Source organism: Lytechinus variegatus, chromosome 3 (assembly GCF_018143015.1).
Source record: "Lytechinus variegatus isolate NC3 chromosome 3, Lvar_3.0, whole genome shotgun sequence".
NCBI classification, from domain to species: Eukaryota; Metazoa; Echinodermata; class Echinoidea; order Temnopleuroida; family Toxopneustidae; genus Lytechinus; species Lytechinus variegatus.
The window spans coordinates 11,470,162-11,494,140 of NC_054742.1; the positions used below are offsets into that span (position 1 = coordinate 11,470,162).

A 23,979-nucleotide genomic window follows, 5' to 3' on the forward strand; every position below is an offset into this window, starting at 1 on the left:
ACAAGCGCATGCAGTGACACATGTATGCATGCGTATCGTAATTATATCCAAAGTAGATCTTAAAAGAGCATTACTTGTATCGTGTATTTTTTTAGTAAAAATGAATGAAAATATCTTTTGGCTATCAGATATTTAAAAAAGGGGTAGATGCTATTGAATAGAGAGTCAAAAGCGGTAGGTAGTCAAAATGCTTGAAAAGCAATTGACTTCTATACCGCCAATATATATATATTTATAGGCCTATATACCTATATCCAGGGGTACTGTGGGCAATCTCCCAATCACAGGGTATTTCACATATCACTTCAAAGAGAGAGATTTACTGCCTGCTATCCTCTTGAGAAGATTATTATCTCACTCAATGCGAGCGAAATTTTAATTTTTATATCTTGACCTGAAATGTTTTATAGTTTCAATTTATTCCTGAGCTCCCCTTCACTTTTCTTCCTCTTCTATCTCGCCCCACCCCGATTTTCCCCGCTCCTTCCCTTTTTTTTTCTTTCCTTTTCCCCGGCTTTTCCCCTAGCTTGTTTTAGTTGTTAACAGTGGGGGGGGGGGGGGTGTCACGGCCAGCAGATAACCGTTGATTAAAAAAAAAAGTGCACACCAGGTTACCAATAATGCATTTAGCATTTCCATTTATTTGATGATAAGCATTAACGATAATAAACTAATTGATCAACTTGGTTTTTTTTTGCAATATCTGGCGTTCCATAGGAAAAAGACGATGGCGAAAGAAGGATTCTGACTAGAGTCTTGTTTTGAACTGTGAAAACGCAACTGTGAGAGCTCGAGAGTGAGGCGGTGATGTACTATTCGGGTAAATTCATGAAAATTTATAATAAGTTGAATAAGGGTAGAGTACTTCACATCGTATTTGTTTTTTTACTGGTTCCATTTGTGGAATGTGGAATCCACTGAGCTAGACTCAGTACGGCGACGTTACTACTACGGTAGTAGGATACTCAAATGAGATACAGTCAGTGCTAGTGGTGCGTGCGATTTCTTATGCATGCAAACGAATAGGCGATATCACGTTTCCGTGATCAGCCGTTGATGCCGACAATCAAAGTGTTGACTATTATGGCAAAGTAAAAATTGCACATGAGTAAATCACTACGGCATAATCGTGATATAGTCCCCAAATCCAATAGTGGGGATTATTAGAATCACACCTAGCACAGTGAACAATTCAATTGTGTACAACGCCACGGATAGCGGCCGCCGGAGCTGAGCGTGAACGTAGCGGTCGTGTACATTTTTGCTAATTACATGACCTCATATTGCCACTGTGGCGAGCCGATTTATGAATGAAAATATAGTAAGCATACGCAGTGCAAACCTTCCATTTCCCCACACAGTATTCCAAAAACAAGTGCAATTCTCTATCATATCACCTCGTATCAAAATCGACCTTGAATTTCACTTTCCTATATTTTATATGAATTATGAAAGGTATTCTCGGAGGATCTATTTTCTCACCGATATCGCACATGTAAGGGAATTTCGATTACTTCTTGCTTTTCCGTCAAAATCTTACAAATTAGCGTCTATAAGGCATCGTGTTCGTTGGAATTTGTAGTCTATCGCAACGTGCAAGTCAATTAGCTTCTGGGTTTCGGAGCGTCGCGTGTACATGCATGAAATTGCAGCGTTCTGATAATTTTTGATCGATGCCGGAGCGATCCGATCACCAACCAAGACCATTTCCTGCGTACACAACATGACCGGATATCGCTATCGATACTTCCGCACACAGTCCAAAGGAATTATTTTTTGGACCATGTGGTCATGACGTGATCTGCGCGATTGATCGAACAGCGGTCTCCGAATCGCTGTGTGGAGACGATCTATCTGTTGTACACAGTCTATGGACAATTGTTTGTTGTGCATATTTTATTAAAACACCGATTCAAATAATAGCAATCGCATTGATGGCAAGATCCTAAACTATAAACTTATTGATGGGTTAAGGGGTTTCGCTGGTACCGTGATCTCAAAATCCTATTCCACTCAATGAGTGCGCGCTGTGCTGAAAAATCAGTTCTGAAAAAGTGTGACCTAATTTTGCGGACCAAAGTTTTGTGGAGATTTAAAGGACAAGTCGTCCCAAACAAAAAGTTGTATATTATTAGAGAGAAATCCAACAAACACAACTCTGAAAATTTCATCAAAATTGGATGTAAAAATAAGAAAGTTATTACATTTTTAAATTTTGCTTAATTTCACAAAACTCTTATATGCACATCCTGGTCTGTATGCAAAAGAGGGAATTGATGACATCATCCACTCACTATTTCTTTTGTATTTTATCAAATATGGATTATTTCAATTTACCCCTCTTTGTCATGTGAAAGAAAGTTTTGTTCCTCTCTGAATATGTGGAATTACCATTGTTTTTAATATGTTATGGTTCAATCAAGTTGATTCCTATTTTCAAATTTGTGAAAATTGAAATATTGTGTACTAGTAATTCAAACAATAAAAAACCAAAAGTGAGTGAGGGACATCATTGACTCTCATTTGCATGTTGCTGACTTACATATAACTATTTTGTGAAAAATAAGCAAAACTTTAAAATGCCATAACTTTCTTATATATCTGATTTTGATGAAATTTTCTGTGTTATGCTTGAATTTTTCTGTGTTATGCTTGAATTTTTCTCTATTGATTCAAATCAACATTTTCTGGGGTGGACTTGACAAAAACTCAAGCTCAAAAGGTGAGATATTTATATCAGATTGATGGAAAAATGCTATAGAATCAGTCAGTACCACATTTAACTCACATTTTTTATGAGATCTGCTTGCAAATTGATGATATCGTGATGCTTGTTAAGTTAAGAACGGGTGCTAACGGTGATAAATTTCCTGATCTTTTGTCAATATTTTCATGACTACTGAACTATCCTAAAGAAACTTGTATGCCAATTCTATAGCTAAGTGAGGTACAATTTCTTTTATGTATTTTTTTGTGCATACATTCTATAAAAACGATCTATTTTGCTACTTTTTCAGAAGTTATATGGAATTTCTTTAACTTTTGAGTAATTTTTTATTACATCTTAGGATTTGAGGATAATTTTTTTGTATTTTACATGACAAATTAAAAGCTTTCTAAAGTCTATGGTCCTACCTACTGACAGTCACTGTCATTAGTCACTATCTCCACATTTTTTGCATAAAAATTTGTAAATTTTTTATTGATTGATTGATGAATGGAGTAGATCTAGATCTAAAGTTAGATTAAAATTTAAATATACTACAAGATAATTTCTGATAGCCTAATGGATCTTATTGCTCACCGGAGAGAACTGAATTTTTTTTTAAAGACTGGACCCAAATCTTCATCTACAAAAAGGTTTTAATTTAAAGAAGTTCACCCCGGGGCCCATTTATAGACACCATCACTTCTTGACTCAATTGGAGCTACTTGTCCAAAGCCCGCTTTGCCAAGATCGGGGACAACAACTTGGCTTAATATGTATGACACCTCCAAACCTGTCATACATTCTTCTTTCTTAATGACGTATTGGCATCATGTTGGTAGACTATGACCTGCAAAAGTTCCTCGAAATTTGAAAATTATAATAATAATCATAATTATAATCAATCATAGAAGTTGAAATATCGCAAAAAAGTGGGATACATGTAGATCATTCAATAATAATTGTATTGCACAGGGAAAAAAATTAATAAATTTTTTTCGGGGGCTCAATTTTCAATTTTTAGTAAAATTTTGGGGGCTCCATATCTACCTTTCGGGGGCTACTTTTTGGATTTTGGGGGCTCTTTTCAGATGCTACGTTTTTGTATTTTGAGGAATACATGTTCACTTATTAATGAATTATTACTTATTGTTTGATATTGTATGATTTTTAAAGTTATTTTTCATGCTTAGAATCTTGGATGTGGGTGTGTTTGTGTGGGTGTGACTGTGGGTTGAACTTGGATATAGATTAATTTAATATCTAATTTCTACTCATCTATTCTAGTACAATAACCTGTACTCAGCCATGTAATAAATGCCCACATACCCTAACTTTTCCTGAAGTTCTTTGAAAATGCAGATCTCTATGAAAATTGCATTTCTCTATGGGGAGTCTAAATTTGGTGAGAATGAACTCATTAATAACTTAAATGTACATGACAATGAAGAAATCTTCAAACTTTTTTGGCAGTTTTGAATTATATACCCGAAATATAAACTCTGACTGAAACAGAAAATCACCATCATTAAGGCCTTTACTAAGTGAATTGTCCCCCAGAGCTCTGGCAGAGAGACAGACTCAGACTGGCTAGCTAATACAAGCGCCAATGCAATGCGTACGTGCGTTCATGAGCCTCCCACCGGCCTTGTAAAATAGATTTTATTTATTTATTTATTCTCCATTCGTGGGCTGGATGACCCTCTTCAGCCACAGGCTGTTCTTCTGAGGGGTCCAGTGTACACGTTTAAAAACATATATAAAAGAAAACATAAATCAATCTTATACAAAATAACTTTATATGACTACAAAAGGGTACAAATTACAACTTATACAATTAAAAAGGAAAAAGAAGGAAAAAAAATTGGGTCGGGGATGGTGGGGTAGCATGCAGTATAAAGGGGGGATATATTACATGTAAGTGTTGAGCTGATGTTGTCCGAAGCTTTATCTTGAATGTAGTAAGAGAAGTTTCAGGAGGGATGTACGATACTAACTTGTTCCATAGCTTTCCGGCTTGAAACAAGAAATGTCTTATGCCATACTCAGTTTTGGGGCAGTTCAAGGCCAGTTGATCATTTCCAGACCGTGTTTTGTATGTAGATTTACAGGAAATAAATATATCACTAGGATATGGTGGGCCAGACAATGTACAGATTTAAACATGGCAATGGCCAAGTGTTTGGCCCAACAGATTTTTAGATTATCCATATTAAAGATAAATTCCAGTTTTGGTAACGATAGTAAAATGACTTTTTACAGTTTCTAATCTAATATAATGGCCACCCAAGTGTCTGTTTGTATGAATAAAAAATATGTGCCAAAGGATTCTGGAAGAAATTGTGTAATTGATGAGAAATAAGCAAAATAAGCGCGGATTCGGTCACTTCCGTCAGGTCTTTATTCCAGCAATAATAATACACTGTCCCACGTGTGCCTATCTGTGTTGGTGATCTTCAGTGTGAACATTTTTCAGCGTAGATTTCAAGATTTCACAACGTTCAGTTAATTTAACTGTACCAGATCTAGATCCTCGATGATATACTGACAATTAAGCCTTGTTTTACATACGTTCTCATGAAATCAGTGTTTACTGCAACTACTGGAATTTCTCTTTAAGCGAAGAATAAAGGAGTTTCGATGGATTAGATGGTCAACCTGTAATACAGTTTTCAATGCTCTATTTTGTAATGTTTGCAATTTCTTATAATTAGTTTGGGAAGTTTTTCCCCATACAGTGGAACAGTAATCAAATTGTGACTTTATAGCAGATTTGTAGAAAATCATAGCAGTTGCTTGACTAATAATGGGTCTTATTCTTTTTAGTAAATAGAGACTTTTCACAACTTTTGATATAACATGGTCTGTTTGTTTGTTCCAACTAAGGTTTTCATCAATGTAAATCCCGAGATATTTATAAATGTTTACTCTGTTGATGACAAAGTATTTGTATACCTGGTCATACATGTATTCCATCTTTTCCATTATCTTAGCCAATACAGAAAGAACAGAAATCGGTCTATAAATTATTTTTATCCCCTCCTTTAAAGATGGATGTTACCCTGGCAAACTTTCATTGGCTTTGAATTTTACCTGTATTCAGTGAAATGTTCAAAATATATGTTAAAGGAGCTGCAATATCTTGAGCATTACATGAAATACATTTTACTGGTATTGTGTCAGGGCCAGTCAGTTTATCACCTGACATCGACTTGATGATCTTCATAACACCTGACACAGTAACGGTTTCAAAACAAAACCGTGACTTGGCTATCCTAAAATCCGAGAGAGTACATGGATTAGGATTAGTGATTTCACTCTGAATTTTGATACCTATATCACTAAAAAAGTCATTGAAGGCATTTGCCAGAGATTCTTTTTCAAGTCTTTCTTCATTTATCAAGATGCCTGAAATAGGAGATCTATTTTTCTTGTTGGGAGTCAAGTATTTTAGAGAGTTCCAAATTCCCTTAGGATTATTTTGATCAATGTTTTTAGTTAGAAAATTACGCTTTTCTAATCGGATGAGGGATGTGACCTCATTACGCTCTCGTTTGTACGAGATCCAATCTGCTTGAGTGCCTGTTTTTCTGGCTTTATTTTTAAACGATCTCTACTACGTCTCTGGTTGATCCAGGGGGATCTTTTTGTTTTATTCTCTTTTTGCGTATGGGGGAATGCTGATCAATGACTCTTCGTAACAAAGAGCTAAATTTATCGTAGGATTCTTGCGGGCATTCACTCTGATAGACAGGATCCCAGCATATCCGGCTTGTATCATGAGTGAACAGTTCTTCAGAAAAATCCTTAAAATTACGATTTACTTTGTATCTGTGAGTTTCTTGAGGGTCACCAATTACACAGAAAATCATATAGTGATCCGAAAGTGAAATATGAATAACTCCAGTCCACTTTGAGTGCATTTATCTATATTGTTGGTAAAAATAAGATCGACTGCTGTAAACGAAGTTGGAGTTACACGTTTATATTCAGTTATTAACTGTTTAGAATTGAATGAATCCATGATATCCAATAACTTCAGAGTTTGCCATGATTTACTCTGACTCAAAACGTCACATTTAATATCACCTAGTATGTAGTAATCAATACAAAGATTAGGCCTATCTATTATATTCATGACGAGTTCATAGTCATTACAAGATTTTGGTGGACGATACCAGTTTACAATGAGGAAAGATTTTTGTTTCTTTTGTCTAATCTCTAGTATTGACATTTCCAGTTTATCACTCATGATTAGATCGTCCCTTATCATAAATTGAATATTGCTTTTCAAGTACATGTAGGTTGCTATTCCTCCTCCAAAGTGATCTCTATCACGTCTTACGAACGAGTAATCTGCGATAGCGATTTCACTATCATCCACATAAGAACATAAGTGAATCTCACTGAGTGTCATTACATCTAGATCTGCATCAATAACAAACTGTTTTATCTCATCAAAATATTTTAAAAGTGATATACAGTTCAGATGAGCTACTTTCAAACCCTTTGTGTTTTTCAGATTGGACTTCATAATTTCAGTTGAATTTGTAATCACGCTATCATGTACATGCATAACATCATCGTTTGTTATAGAATCAGGCGCATTTTCATCTATGTGTAGATTAAAAGAGTCAACAAAAGATAATTTCTCCAATATACATTTATTGCACAACCATTCCCTTGAGGATCTAAAAAAGTCTAAACAAGCATCAGTGCATTTCAAATGCGCCCACATGTTACATTCCGTACATTTCATTGCGTTTTGATTGTTTCTCACTGTCTTACTACAGGTACAACAAGGGTATCTTACTGGTATGTTATAGGGTGATATTTAAGAAGGGATGACTAAAAAGGACGGGGGTATCCAATATGGGAACAAAAAGTCTAAAAAGTCTGAAGTAGTACAATAAAATACAGACACAAACGCGAAGGATATGTCGCATGTTTTGTTCAGAGGGATGACAAGTTGGAATCGCTATGAATCACTCTGTTTATGGTCTTGCCATTGTTGGTTTTGACTTTGGCGATCACTTGACCGTCACTTCTCCATGCTGCTTCTACACGAGGATGCTTGGAAGTCCGACTCAGGAGATAGCAATTGTTTTTTGTGAAGTCCTCTTGAAGATGATTCCAGTGCCTTTCAGCCGGTGTCGATTTACCATGACTTGACTGCGAATTCTATATGATACAAATTTAACAGATTATAGGTCTCGGCCACTTTTTCGCTTGACTGCTCTCCTTGTTTGACGACGCCTTCTTGTTGTTGCCTATCCGATAGGAGCGATCAATTGCTTCTGTTGGCATTGCAACTACAAGTTGGTCATTCACGATGTCACAAATGAGCTTGTCGGTGGACTCGTTTTCACACTCGGCGGTTCTGAAAAACTGTAAACAATTCCTTCTTGAATATTGTTCGAGGGAATCCGACGAGAGCTGAAGATTGCCGATCACGCTCTGTTGAGTTTCAATAAGATTCTTCAGATGGGAAATCTCCTTGGCTTGGGACTGATTCTCAAGCTCCAAATCAATGATTTTTCCCTGCTGTTCGTCAAGCCGATCAAGCACCTTCCAAAATTCTTTATGTAAAGCATCTTTAATCGTTAGATTAATGGTTCCAATCAACTCCTTGTTGTTTTAAACTCCTTCGTAACATCATCGTCCGCCATGTTATCTGACTCTTACTTAATTGAAGAAATCAATTCTGGGCAGGGTTTGAATAATTCAGTTCAATATCACAACATTGAAATTCCCAGTATAAGAAATATGTTAGATACTTCTGATTTTGAAGTGAAGATATCTATCATGCAACCAACTATAATCTTGCTAGTATGCTAGTTCTTAGTAAGATGATACAGGACTTATAGGCTTAGTAAGTCAGTATTGATCATAGCGCGTCGCTTTCGTTCAACTTCAACGCTTTCTACTACTTTTTTGAAGCTTAATAAAGTTGTTAATAAAGTATATGCAGCAAATAAATCTCATATGTTGACCGTCGTAAGAGAAGGGGAAGTAGATAGGCCTATACAAGAATCAGTACCTGTACAATGTTGATATAGTTGGTATTGCTATGACGAGTCTCCTCCAAAATAAAGTACAGATGGGACTAAGGTCTCGCTCAGGTACCAAATAAGGCTGTTCCGGGTTTAGATGAGAATCCAACAGAATCAGCAGTTATATTCACAATCCGTTCTCGAAATGCACATATATTCAGTTTACAGATATAAGGTGCGACATCCGCATGTTTTTGGTGCTTATTTTACAGATTTTGCATGAATATATCTGGATTTAAAAGCAGGAAAAATGTTCGGTGTTCGGCATTTGACGTTCGGCGTTATGTAACCTGGAGCAGGCCTGTAGGCCTATAGCAGGCATCAAACAAAGATGGAGCTTTGTGTGATGATTTATTGTCTGATATTTACCTCATCAACAGTTGCCTCATCCCCCAGAAAAATAAAACAAATGATTTTTAAGTTTTAATAAGCAAATAAGATAAGTTGTTTTAGATGTTACTAGGCCATTTTGATAAGCAAAGCAGAATGACAACTCACCAATACGAAGTTTCTAGACTGGGATTTATTTCCTGTGTAATTCAAATTAGTTTATCACAGAATTGTGATATCTGTAAGGAAAAATGTGCATTAGAAATTGCACATGGTGGTAGTCAAAATGGACCCCCTTTTCATGCAACCGTATCCCGACCGTTGCGTTGATTTTTTTTCATACCATGTGTATGGAAAAACGTGGTACAGGTAAAAAAGACGCAACTTCGGAATTTGAGACTGTGCTCCTCGCAACATTTCCAAGGCTTCATGATTTTGAGTGCGGATTTTTGATTATTTTTAAAATGGTAAGCGGAGCTCGAGCATACATGTATGGTGCTCGTGGGCCTCTGAGTTGTTATCGCTCGGCAATAATTTCGGGGGCGACATTAAGCATGATTTTGGATGATTTCGAGGGCTACTTTAGGCATTTCCGGGGCGAATTTGCCTGCCACCCCCGTGTATTTTTTCGCTGGTATTGCATAGAAACCATAAAAACTTAGTAAAACGCCTCAAAAGCATTCATTTGGAAATAGTAAAATAATTAAAATCAATAAAGATTGTACCGCGTCAGGCCATCCATAACTGGACTTGTATTCGTTCTTTTCAGACCATTATCAACATTTTGATAAATTCTATTTCTAATTTATGCATAGAATTTGTCAAATTGTATGTTTCGGTATCTAAAGATTTAAACAATTTACGTTACACTATACTTTGATGATGTTTAGAATCATAAAAAAATGTTTAGTTATCATCATTTTACAAAGAAAACCTTTATTGATTACTTTCACAAACTATTGAATTTGATATCCCGTTGGTACCATCTCAACATCCACAAGTGATTTTTTAGTCATGAAATGAATTATTCATAATATAACTTTCTCAGCAATTGAATGCTCCATTCATCATAGTGTAAGGATGTAGGGGTGATTGGGGTTAGTTGGAACGCGGGGTAAGTTGAAACATTGTAATTTTCTGAAGTTAGAAAGGAATTTTTGTTTTTTCACCTTCTGAGTAATTTTTTTCTCTTTCATAAATGTTTGATTATCTCAGAGAAGTTTATAGATCAAGTTGGCCAGTTTGGGAGTATAATAGACACCTATACCAAGTTACAAAATAAGGTTATTAATACGCCATGGTAAAGTCCCTTTTTTGTGCTGTAAGCTTATTAATGTCAAAGGGGCCTCTGGGGTTAGTTGGAATGAAATTGAAGGGGCTATTTGGAACATGTTCCAACTTACCTCAAATATAATTATGAATAAAAAATTGGATATGAGAAAAAAAAATGTTTACAGTATTTCACTCAATTTTTGAACATTTATTGTAAGCCATGCTTGTTTTGTTTCTCAGTTAGGTCTGAGTTTGCATTTAAGGCCTATTGTAGGCCCCTAATGCAATATTAACCCTTATCAAACAGGGGGGTGCTCAATTTAAGCCCCCTGACAGATTGTGTCACTAATCTGTCATACAAAATTTTTTAGTGTCTTGGTGTCAAATTTGCGATGCTCGTGTGTGCGGTATCGAAGTTACCCAACCTTTTGTACCTGAATTTCGGACCCGAAATTGCTCAAAATCTTGATCCCATGTATAAGGTCAATGCAAATTGTGCTTCAACCAAAAATCATAAATGTATGATTATTTTTACGTTTGTTGGTTCAAATGGATTTATTTTATCTTATTTATGATAGCAAAAGGGTCTCGACAACTTTCATCGGAAAAGACAATAAAAAACACAAGAAATACAAATTGAAAAAAAAATATAAGAAGTTTTATTTTTGCAATATTTTTGTAGTTACTTTGTTATAAATGCAAAAATTGATACTCTCACCAAAAATTAGCATTCTACTAGCTAAATACCCCCAAAACAAATTTAGGACAAATTTCATATGCTTATTTGCATAATTAATCAATTTAGAAAATATAAACAATTAAGTTTTGTCGTGTAATTGTGATGCAGAAGTACATGAAATTGCTAATGTATGTAAAATGAAATGCACACAAATACACAGAATTCTACTATACAGTTGGCTTGGGTAAGTGGTTGTAAAATAGAAACATAAAGTTCAACAAATCAGAAAACACACCTTTGATATTTGAACTTGAAAAGAATAAAGCAATTGGCTAAAACCATTTAATATTACAGTTGTAAGTAGTTTTAGTATAATTCTTAATTGACCAAGCAGTGTACCAACCTACCCCATACCATGTTCCAACTTACCCCGTATATGGGGTAAATTGGAACGCTTGCGATGGTCTTATTCAAGGTGGATTTTTTTCTGTAACCATCATAGAGTTAAAATAATTTATGGTGTACATTTGAAGCCCTTAGATATATTCTTTATTAAGCTGATATATTGATTGTTTCTTGTATAAAATCTATTTGGATTTTAAAGCAATTTTGGGTATAAAAGAAATCTACCCGTCTTCAATTTTTGTTTTTTGAAAAAATTATCATTGTGGACCTAACACCTTTTGCAAGCAAACTGAAATTAATCCAATCTCTTTTGAATAAAAAAGTGATTTTTCTTTGCCACTTTCATTCACGTTTTCATTTGAATTTTAAATTTTCTTTGGTATCATCAGAACAACTAAAAATTTAGAGGTTTAGAGACAGAAAACAATAAAATTTATGAAAAACATGGGGCTAAATGGCCATTTTTGCAAAGTGGGCTAACCCCACCTTTAGTATGGGATTATTTGGCCCTGCAAAAAAGCAGGGTTATCCCAGCAATTGCGGTGCTAAGAGCGAGAGTGCGGGGTTAAGATCGCTAGTGTAAAACGAAAGTGGGCTAAGCTTAACCCCGTACTATAGGTGGGGCTAAATGGCAATTTGGCCCCACCTATAGTACGGGGTTAAGGAAATTGTAGCGTGTGTAAAAAATGTACGAGTGTAGTACTTGTACTACGAATGATCGACAAAAACCACTAGTCCGGGGTTAGCAATAACAATTTGGCATGTGTGAAAAGGAAAAAAAATAGTACGGGGTTAAGGATAGTACGGGGTTAGCGATAGTCCGGGGTTAAGAAAATCCTGTGTAAAAAGGGTAAAGAATCACTGAACATATTGTGCAAGTTTCAGTTCACATGATTCAAGGTCAAAGGTCATTTAGGGTCAATGAACTTTGGCCAAGTTGGGGGTATTTGTTGAATTACCGTCATAACTTTGACCTTTATTGGTCTAGTTCATTAAACCTGGACATAAGAGTAATCAAGTATCACTGAGCATCCTGTGCGAATTTCAGGTCACATGACCAATGTTAAAGGTCAATGAAGTTTGGCCATAATGGGGGTATCTGTTGAATTATCATCATAACTCTGTAAGTATATTGGTCTAGTTCATAAAACTTGGACATAAGAGTAATCAAGAATCACTGAACATCTTGTGCGAGTTTCAGGTCACATGACCAAGGTCAAAGGTCAATGAATGTAGCATTGTATCATTATATGAAGGGTGTTTTTTGTGATAAGTATTTTATAGTAGTTTTCAAAGTCAGCACTGCTGCTATATTGAATTGCGTGATGCAGGTGAGACCGCCAGAGGGATTCCACTTGTTTAATACTATATGGCTCAGTCAAGTTGGTCCTTATTGTCAAATCTGTAAAAATTGAAATATTGTATAATTTAAACAATAAAAAACAAAAGAATTAGTGAGTGAAGGACTCTCTCATTTGCATATCGCTGAGTTGTGCATTTAACTGTTTTGTGAAAAATAAGTGAAATTTAAAAATATCATGACTTTCTTATTTTACATCCGATTTTGATGAAATTTGCAGTGTTATGTTTGCTTGTTTTTTTCTCTATCAATTCAAATCAACTATTTTCTGAGTGGACTTGACCTTTAAGTATTTCATAAGATAGATCCTACCATGAACCAATAAGTTGAACCTAAACTAATCCTATGAAGCTGGATTAACATGTTGTAATTATTCATAACCCTTTTTATCACACACTGGGGAAAAACCTGATTCAACTTTACTGTAGTTGTCTCACAAATTGTAAAAGCTGATATTGTCAGATATGAAGTGATATTATTTTGGCAGAGATAGGATTTAAGCCTTACTAATGTCATTCTTTTATTATTGTTTCACTTTGAGAGAATATTATTTGTTCTTGTCCACGAATTCCTTCTTCAATGTGCATTTGTGAATGAATTTAATGAATGATATCATTTTTTTTATGTTGCAGGTCCATTTATCACACAATGAAGATACAAATGATGTGCTGATGTGTTTTGATGGTGTTTGACCCTTTAATGAAGAAAGATTTAGACAATGGATGAATCAGAGTCATCTGATCCTCTACCAGCCAGAGGAGAAGCTGAAGGTGCTCAGAGTACAGATGACCCAATACTAAAAACTAATATGCAAAGTGATATATGGGATGGGGAAAAGATGGATAAAGATCATACTGTAGCAGATGGAGAAAGGAGACTGGATACTGATCCTTTAGCAGAAGCAGCAATGAATATCCTCAGAACTCAGAAGCAACCTAAAGAGCCTGATGAAGATGATGCCTTCCTGGATTATGGAGACAGTGATAGCATAGGTAGTGGGAAACATGTGGAACATATAGATTGTGCCATTGGTAGTGACCAAAAGCTTTCTGATATCTCAAAACAATTAGATGATCTTCACATAGACATTCCAGAACCAATGGTGAAGCTCAAACGAAGATCATCGTCTATTGCAGAACTTTCAGATGTGGAAGCGACTGGATCTGTGGAGCGTTTTTCACCTCGAGAGGACCCTGTGGGGTCAGCCATGGGCTCCTTACCTCTTCATGGTACGCTTACCAGGGAAGGGGAAATGGTATCGTATGTTGCTGATGATCTCCTAGAGAAAATTCGTCAGAGTGTGGGTTCCTCCCAGTCCACCTCAGGGGCAACATCTCCTGCTTACCCCACCACCAGTCGGATGATGCCATGGGGTAGGTAAACCACCCCCTTTGGAGTCTTGGCAGGATGTGACAAAACCTTTTATAGGTAGAAGGTTATCGGAAAGATTGTAGACCAAGCTAGAGCATTTTGACAAAAGAAAAGTAGAATCGTAATTATTGCATGATACAGCGCTAGAGAAAAAAAATCATTCAGAAAAAAATGAATTGTTTTGAAAAAAGGCAATATTTATTTTCATCATGTAGATGATAGAAGTTGTTTTAAACTCTTCCATTTCCTACAAAACTATTATTTTTAAAGACCCCCCCCCCTTTATAAACCTGTACTTGAAAAAGGACATGCATATGAAGCAATTGGAGCTATTTTTATACATAGTTATATATTTTGTTTCAGTAAATTAACATTCATTTCTACTGGGTTACTTTTATTTTAGCCTTCCTCTCTTTTTTTATCAGTAATTTTTTTAATGGTTAATCAACAGTGATTGATTTATTACTTTATTTTAGTATTGCATCCTATTCACACAAAGTTTTCTCCTTTTTGATGAAAAGGATTTGTCACATTCTGGTGTGAGGTTTACCTTGTGGTGAAATGTCCAAAGAAAAAAATAAATAGCTTCCACAAAATACACAAATATCTTACCATTTAAGGTTTTGTTCCCACTTTGACACTAACTTGTGTTTCATTGAAGGCATTTTTGGTTGGCATGCCACTTGTTTCATTCTTTAGTTTCATTTTGTTTGTAGTTCATTCATTTTACATTAAAATTCAGAGTTCACATCATATATCAAGCCTTTTTTTATTAAATTTGGAGAATCATAATTGATAAATCTAGCTTGAAGATGAGGATGATGAAGAGTATAATGGACATTTGACCACTGACTTGGATACTGGCATGTGGGGTTAAGCATGAAACCCTAGGGTGACATGGGAAAGAATTGCATGGGAAATGCTACCATTGACAAGAGTTGAGTTTTCAATAATTATTTTCTCTGCCATCCCAGAGAAATTATTCTTACCATTTCAATTATTGTTCAATTCCGTTTCCATTATTTTGTTTGATGGTATATCCATCATAAGATTCAAACATTTCCTCATAGTTCATTTGTAAAAAAAATTGTTGCAATTTATTCACTGACATGCTTCCAAATGTTTGTTTTCCATTCATATTCAAAATACTGTAGGCCTACTTACTAGCATGTGTACATGCACTGTACAAGTTAGATCACTGTTGAACATTAAACATCTCATGGCATTTATAGGGATGAACATCCTGAAAAAGTTGATAAATAAAAGAGAGAATGGTTTAATGACAGATCAATATTACATGTACATATTGAACAAATTCTAAATTTTATTGACAATAAGAAATTTATGAAGTCTGAAAGTTCTGGGGAATATTCTTTCCCATTTTAAAGCTTTGATGTAAGAAAAATTAAATCAGGTTTTTGCCTCACCTGTACAGCAGAGTGAGATGGTAGCGGCGGTGTCAACGCCAAATCTTAATCGAAGGTTAAGTTTTTGAATAACCATCATAACTCTGAAAGTGTATGGATCTAGTTTATAAAACTTGGACATAAGAGCATTCAAGTATCACTGAACATCTCGTGAGTTTCAGGTCACATGACCAAAGTCAAAGGTCATTTAAGGTCATCAAACTTTGTCCATTTTAGAGGTAATTATTAGATTGCTGTCATAACTTTTAAAGTTTATAGTTTATGAATTGTTGATATAGGGATAATCAAGTATCACTGACAAGTCTTCGGTCACATGATCAAGGTCAAATGTCATTTATTGTCAATGAATGTATTAGGTCATCATATGCATGGTATTTTTTTGTGAATGATTATTTCATAGTAGTTTTCAAAATCCGCGCTGCTGCTATGAATTGTGTGATGCAGGTAAGACTGCCAGAGGTGCTCCACTTGTTTTTTAATTCACTATGGGATATCATAATATTTAATAAAATTCTTATTAGATAATTGCTATTTGAGTGGAAGATGGACTCACATAATTATGCCACTTTGTGCTTGATTGATCACAATTTTGATTAAAGGAGAATGAAAGTGAAACCCTCGGAACACATTATCTTGTATGAAAATAAAGAAAATCAAAGAATAAGATAAATAAAAGTTTAAGGAAGAATTGTACAAATGATACGAAGAAAGATATTGAATGTCAGTTGTCACTCACTAATGCCAGAGAGATCCTGTTGATGTTGTGACTAAGATTTGTGATGTCACACAAGTACAACCCCCCCCCCCCTCAAAGATATATCCCCAAATAAACTTTTTTGCTCATTCTAATGATAGTACAAATTTTTGTCCACGATATATTTTATGAAACTTCCATTATGTACTCCCCCCAGATCTCTCGACAGACTCAATAAAAGTTTGAAATTTGAATACGTTGGAAAGTACCTGTCATTTATAGGGATTTGTACAATGAAATTGTGCATGTTGGTCACATTGCCAATAGGAATACTTTTACATCATTAGTGATCTCAGCATTCAAATGCTCATAACTTTCTTATCTTTGGTTTGATATTTCTCAAACTCTCTTTGATTGATTTCTTCATTTTTCTGTTTCGCGCTTGCAAGCTTGTTCAAAAGGTTTCATTTTCCTTAATGAAGAGTTCATTTGTTTTCTTTTATTATCAGAATTGTGTTTTGTTCAATTTTTTATTGACCAGTTCCTGTATTTTTTCTCTCATGTCAAGTTCCTTATTTTTAGGTTGAGTATCCCTAATGAACACACTATATTTCATGATCATGCATATATAGCAATTTACTAAATAATTTACATACTAATTTGCATGAGCTCGTATTCAAACCCATATGAGTATAATTGCATTTTATATTCAAAAGTAATGACAGAGACTGAGCAACATCTTCACTTCTTACATCTCAATGTACAGTGCATCCCAGAAAAAAAAAACTATAATAGTTGAATAGGTAGAAATAAAGCATTTTTTCATGCAACTTTTCTTGACCATGCGTCAATCATGTATGCACAAGGTCTCATGTGAAAGAAGAAAAAAAATGGATGTTTAAGTTATGATCTTTGTTTTACGAATAGATAGTGCAGTAATACCCTTAAAAACTCATTTAAAATCGTAATTTGTGCAACTCACCACTTTCCATTAAACTCAGTCATGCATGCATTTTAAATGTTGAGATGGACTTCAAATGAAAGAGGGAAGCATATTATCTTTTAATTGATGTACATCTCATGAAGAAAATTTACGATTATGATGTCAAAAAATTGCTCTGGGGAGCGTTTCATCAATATTTTTATCAGACAAGTTGTCAGATCTGACATCTTTCCATGATTTTGATTGGCTGAGAGGCACTGTTCCTATGGTAACTGTCGGATAAAATGGGACTTGTCGGATAAAACGTCTGACAAGTCCTTTCATGAAACGCCCCCCCCTGAATTATAGTTTCGTTTTTGTCTTGCCCACCAGATGTGAAGGCGAGACTTAGGGATCCAAATGTCGTCTGTCGTCCCTCGTCCATCATCCGTCCGTCACAAATCTAATGACACATACATGTAACTCCATATCCGTAAGTCCCTTTTCAACCAAACTTGGATGGTAGATGGACTTGGGGGACTTGCATGTTTTGCTGCAGTCAGAGGTCACATGGTAAGGTCAAAGGTCATTTTCAGGTCAACGTTATGGTTTACATGCAAGACTCTCTTATAACACCTAACTCCGCTACCGTAAGCCACTTTTCAACCAAACTTTGATGGTCGATGGAATTGGGGGACCTGCATGTTATGCTGCAGTCGGGAGGTGACATGGAAAGGTCAAAGATCATTTTTAGGTCAACGTTAAAGTTTACATGCAAGGCTCTCTTATGACACCTAACTCCACAATTGTAAGTCACTTTTCAACCAAACTTGGATGGTAGATGGACTTGGGGGACCTGCATGTGATGCTGCAGTCGAGGTCACATGGAAAGGTCAAAGATCATTTTTAGGTCAACGTTAAAGTTTACATGCAAGGCTCTCTTATGACACCTAACTCCGCAACCATAAGTCACTTTACAACAAATCTTGGATGGTAGATATACTTAGGTGACCTGCATGTTTTGCTGCAGTGGGAGGTCACATGGTAAGGTCAAAGGTCATTTTCAGGTCAATATTTAATATGACACGTGTCATTCCATTCCAGTCATTTCACAATGAAGTTTCGATAAAATTCTGTTGCGTGCCCTTGTAAATCACGATATTTCTGGTTATTTTCATAAGTGGGAGACACAAAATCGCTTTTGCCTTGTTTCTTGGTTGCACTGTATAATAGTAGGCCTACAGTAATATTGTATCATGTGCTGAGGACTCATTTAAGTGTATTGGTACATTATGTTGATGACATTTACAACATATTGTACATTATGCATATTTTGTTTTGCTTAAACCTGCTGATATTTGACTATTGAGAATTATTTTTATAATTCATTGATTGGGTTTGAAAAACCCTGGTAGACATGCCTCATGCATGTAAGTTTGCAAGAAATATACATTTATAGTTTATTCATTATTTTGTTGGATTTGCATTTTCTCTTACTCCAAGATGTCATCAAATGATTCTGATTGAAGCTATAAAGCATTAATTCGAGAGAAAGTACAAAGAAATGATGATTACTCAAACATACCATATTATCAAATGTGTATTATAAATCTGGTAATGCTCCCCATGATAATACAGTCCAGACCAAAACCAAAACTTTTTAATTGAAAATCACCAACACAGATAAATACACATGGGCACAAACATATATTCTTTTTGCTTGGAAATAGACCCATCTTTTGAAAATAGTATTCCTATAGCTAAATGCAAATATTTTGTAACAGAATTACGTGGCACAAAATTAAAAAAAGAAAATGTATTATGATTATTTTATTTGGCATGTTAATAAAAGCATTTTTTCAGAATGCACAAAGACAAAATGGATAGAGGATGTTTACAAGGCTAAGTTCAGGTTACATTGGAAATCAAAAAGTTGATTGAGTTTAATATTAAAAAGAAATCTTTGTAGCCCACCAGCTTTCCATCCTGACCTGGACTTGTATGACAATCCATCTAATACTAATAACAACTTTAATAGATGATTTTTATAAAACAATAATTCAAATGATTCAAGTGCAGATATTTAAGAACAAGAAAACACCGTGATAAAGAAAAACAATGGATGTACAGTACTTAAGAGAAGTAGAGTAACAACTGGTTATAGGATATTATCACTAGACATGTTTGAATCAATTTCAGTGAGTTAGACCCCCTAATTCATTTGTCTTTTACGTACTGTAGGGGAAGGCGGGGTAAGTTGTGACAGTTTTTGCTTTTTGCATGTTAGAATTGATATGATTAATAATCTTGTCTAAATAAGTACCTTGCCTTGAAATTTAATTCTTCTGAAATATTTTCCACCTATATATAACTTTCTGCCCCAACACTGAAAGTCATCGTGACCTTTGAAAAAAACGATGTCAAATGGCTCAACTTGCCCCATATATGGGGTAAGTTTGAGCCACCTTCTGGGGTAAGTTGAGCCACAAAAACTATGTACAAAATGTATGGGGGAGAACCAGCATGTCAATTTTTTGCTTAAAGTCTTTTCACTTGCTAATTCTCTATGAATACTAACATCCTGTAAAAGGAAAAGAGCAGTCATGTAAATTTGCTCCTTTCAACCTGCATTTCAATTGATTTTTATGGTTTGTTTGTTTTTTAAGATACATTACCATAGGAATTACCATGGCTCAACTTGCCCCATGCTGTTTGGCTCAACTTACCCCAGTCCGAACTCAGTGCGATAATTTTGTATCCACACATTTATTATGTATCCACCATATAAAAGACTATGACAAGAATGAAGATCCATACCTGGACTAATAATGTTGTTATCATGTCTTTATTATATTTAAAGACATGTGTGTTTATAAAGCACTTATCTATTTCACACTCTTTTTTACTTTTTTGGCTGAAATTCATATTTTTCCCTCTAAAAAACTAGTTTTTGTTTCAAAGTTGGAAACAATGTGGTGGGGTTAGGGGTTATGCTATGGGTCATCAATACATGACACCACCACAATGTCTGACTCATTCATTATTGGCCTGGGGCTGGTGGCTCAACTTGCCCCTATGCTCAACTTACCCCGCCTTCCCCTACATAATGGATGGAAATTGGCATTTCTTAAAATCATGAATTATTTGTAGAAATCAAGAGGGCAAGGAAATAGGGTATCAATATAAGTCATGTTGATATTTAAATCCCTTAGGAAATACCTAAATGTGCTAATTGAGTAGTCACATGATGAGATAATGCCATAATTTCCTCTTGCTTGTGATTCATCATCATATTAGACTTTTTTAAATGGTTAGATTTTATTGCAATTTAGCAAGATGTTGTACTGAATTTAAGTTGTAGGTAAGGTTACAAAGCAATAGTTTGTTTTAGGTAAGTTAATTATTTTTAACCTTGTCATCATGGGTATCATGGACTTCAAACAACTGAATTGCGGACACAAATGCACAAAAAGCAAAATCTCCCATTCTTTTTATTGTAACAGACTTTTTGCTACAAGCAATCGCCTTAAGACATGATTAGACAGTATGGTTCTTATGCCGAAGCATGAACTTTAAAAGTACAAGTCTATGTCGGAACATGCCTTGTAACAAATTAAATCTGAAAAATCCAGATACTTTCTATGTACTTTGCAAAGTTGAGAGAGCATGATAATTTCACAACACAGTAATCCATGCTCTTGTTTACAATTGTCTAACATGTATTTCTTGTCATGTGTGTTACCATAGCAACCACCCCAACATCAATGACCTCGTCATCATCATCAGCAACAGAGCTCGGAGTAGCAGTAGGTGCATCTGCCATGATTCCACCAATAGACCCTGAGGCTATTCAAGATCTTGAGAAGCAGTGTCACATGGTTGCTGATAATCTTAATCTTATGCTGGGACACCTCTCAAATAGCTTGCATAATGTAAGCATTTCTGTGTCACTCATGTATTACAACATGATTTTTATGTAACCTATCAAATTTATCCTATTTATTTAAATCAAACTTGAAAATTTACTTATGCAGTACATATCATGGCTACTCTAATGCTGCATTTTCATTATGTTCACATTTTTCATGGCAGTCACGTTTGCCCTAAATGGAGTGCAGCATGGGATTTTTATCATTCTTGTTTTTTAGTCTTGAGAGGTCTAGGCAGTTCTTGTTAATGGTCTACCATGGATATCCGGGTTACACTTCGTAATTCCGAAGGTTCTTTATTCCGAAGGTTCATAATTCCGAAACACGTAAATTGCCTATACCTCAATGTTCGTTAATCCGAAAACGAAAAAGGGTTCGTTAATCGGAACATTTGTGGCGTTATTCCGAAGGTTCGATAATCCAAAAACGAAATAAGGTTCGTTGTTCCGAAGGTTCGTTAATTCTGAAAACGAAATAAGGTTCGTTGTTCGAAGGTTCGTTAATCCGAAAACGAAATGAGCTTCGTTGTCCCGAAGGTTCGTTAATCCGAAAACGAAATAAGGTTCTTTTTCCGAAGGTTCGTTAATCCGAAAAATGAAAACCGGGAAAGCAGAGGCAAGGGGGGGGGGTGGGGGACACTGTTGCCGTTCAATTGTTATGAGAATGGGAAGGCAAGGGCGGCCAAACAAATTTTCGTTTCGGGGGTAAAGCCAAAATATTAAACTCATACGTCAAAATGGGCACTTTGGTGATATTTTCACCTTAAGATTATCATCTGCTTGAAGTCATTGTGTGTTTGATAGTGATTAAGTAGAAAAAACTTTTTTGAAGTTACTTATGGCAAAATGTATATTTCAGTCAGTCGGCAAGCCCTGAAAAAGTGGCTTCTTTTATCCAACTGATATTCATGTATAGAGGGTTTTTGCATTGTTAATGAGCTTGGTGCGAACCAAAACACCTCTTTATTCGGCCATTGCTGCTCTAAATATTGACCAAATTTAATGTTTTTGGTATCTTTGTAAAGAAGAAGAATCATTCTTTTAGGTCATGTGTTTGGACTTTTAAAGAATGTTGTAATATAGGGAAAACTTGTGATATAAAACATGAAACAAAATAACTTTTTTCATGCAACAAAAGTTGTTGTTTTCAAACTTAATTTCTGTTTGAGCACAAATGATTTTTAGATCATGATAAAGCTGAAGATCTAAGCTTTAATATGATATAATTTTTGAAAGGAGATGTATTTTAGATGGTTCAGCAGCCAGCTTTTCATAGGCCAAGTACATTCAGCAGCTCAAAAACGAGAATACTGCGCTCTGATTGGTCATACAGACCACACACCCACGCAAATTCCAATGTTCCCCACACTGGGCCTCTGCAAGGTCACACTCACCATGTGGTAATCTCGGTAATCTCTTCAAATTACCCGCGCCTGTTGTTGTAAAAACATTATTCAGCCAATCAGAACTCTGGATTTTATGTGACTCAGAAATTTTAGAAATCTCGTCTTGCATCTTTATGGAAAAAGCTGGCTGCTGACCCATCTAAAAGATGCCACATATCAAGAGTGACTTTGTAAGGAAGTTTAGAGTTTGAGCTTTCTGATGATATAAATAATGTTGGTACCTAAAACACAAAATGTTGCACAATTTGCAAGTGAAAACAGAGGAAGAAAATTCTGTTTGATGCATCTTTTCATGTGAAAAATTAACTTATCAAAATATTTCATTCAAAAGAAATGACCAATATATAAAAGTAACATCTACTCTTCCCCATGGAACAAAAATAATCAATTTTACTCAAGGAGAAAGTGGTTAAATTCTTTGAGAAAGAAAGTCTCACAATTCACGAGATTTTGCAGGAACATGAATTCAGCCACGAGAGGACTTAGATAAATCTTGCCCATTTGCTCATTAACTCAGGGGCTTGCCGACTGACTGATTTAGGCTTTATTTTTCGGGAGAGTATAATGAGCGAGCGGCTTGGTAAAACAAATTCAAAGGTGAAGTTGTAAAACGTTTTTTGGGGTCAATTATTCTTAAAATGGCATTATTGCGAGGTGTTGCGAGCATGAATCACAAGCTAAAACTTTAGGGTATTTCAATAAAAAATGAAAATTAGTTTTTGAAAATCCGAGCAGATTTCTGCTGTCAATAAAAAGATGTGCATCTAACTAAAGAATTTTAACGAGCGCAAAACGCGAGCTTAAACATACTGACCAGAAAAGGAACCTGTTAAAGAAAGCATTTAGTGACCTCTTTAGGATGCATATTTCACCAATCGAATGAGAGTGCGAAGCGCAAGCTGAAAATTTACAATATTCCAGCCTGAAAACTTAACTTAACTTGTATACTTTAAAAAAGAGTATAATATTTCGAAAAAACATGAAAAACAGCATATTTATTGATGAAAAAGGAACTTTCCATTTTGGAAAATATTCATTTCCCTGTTTTTTATTTCATTTTTGGGGTGCAAGTGCCCCCTGCCTCCTTCCCGGCGGATCCAACTTTCGTCAAATAGGGGGGGCAAATTTTTTTTCAGCCATATTTTCCTCGATCGGCAGCTTAAAGTTGATTTTTGTTTGTTTCTTTGAATAAATAGTCCTAACAGTCAATAATTAGCTTTATACTTATAAAATAAAGTAAATATGTAATGACATGATAAACCCTTTTTAAATAATGCAAGCGCAAGCTATATTTTTTTATGATGGGCAATATGTTTGTGATCTTCAAAACGAGATGCCTATGTAACTAAATTTAGATATCTGCGAGCAAGAAGCGTGAACAGAAATTTTAAATATATAAGCTCTGACCTGATCTAAAGGGGACAT

The 23,979-nt window shown here is 35.3% G+C and overlaps 1 protein-coding gene across 2 annotated transcripts in view; it reads left to right on the forward strand.

Annotated features, from left to right (window-relative positions):
- The first annotated feature begins 689 nt into the window (after window positions 1-689).
- Window positions 690-23,979, forward strand: part of LOC121410214 — a 31,904-nt gene continuing 8,614 nt past the window's right edge. The window contains exons 1-3 of one of the 2 annotated variants that reach the window (XM_041602144.1): window positions 690-820; window positions 13,439-14,179; window positions 20,968-21,152. In XM_041602144.1, the coding sequence (XP_041458078.1) occupies window positions 13,525-14,179; window positions 20,968-21,152 (840 nt within the window). In that variant the 5' untranslated portion in view covers window positions 690-820; window positions 13,439-13,524. The remainder of the gene's footprint in view (window positions 821-13,438; window positions 14,180-20,967; window positions 21,153-23,979) is intronic. The other variant, XM_041602145.1, reaches the window with a different exon arrangement.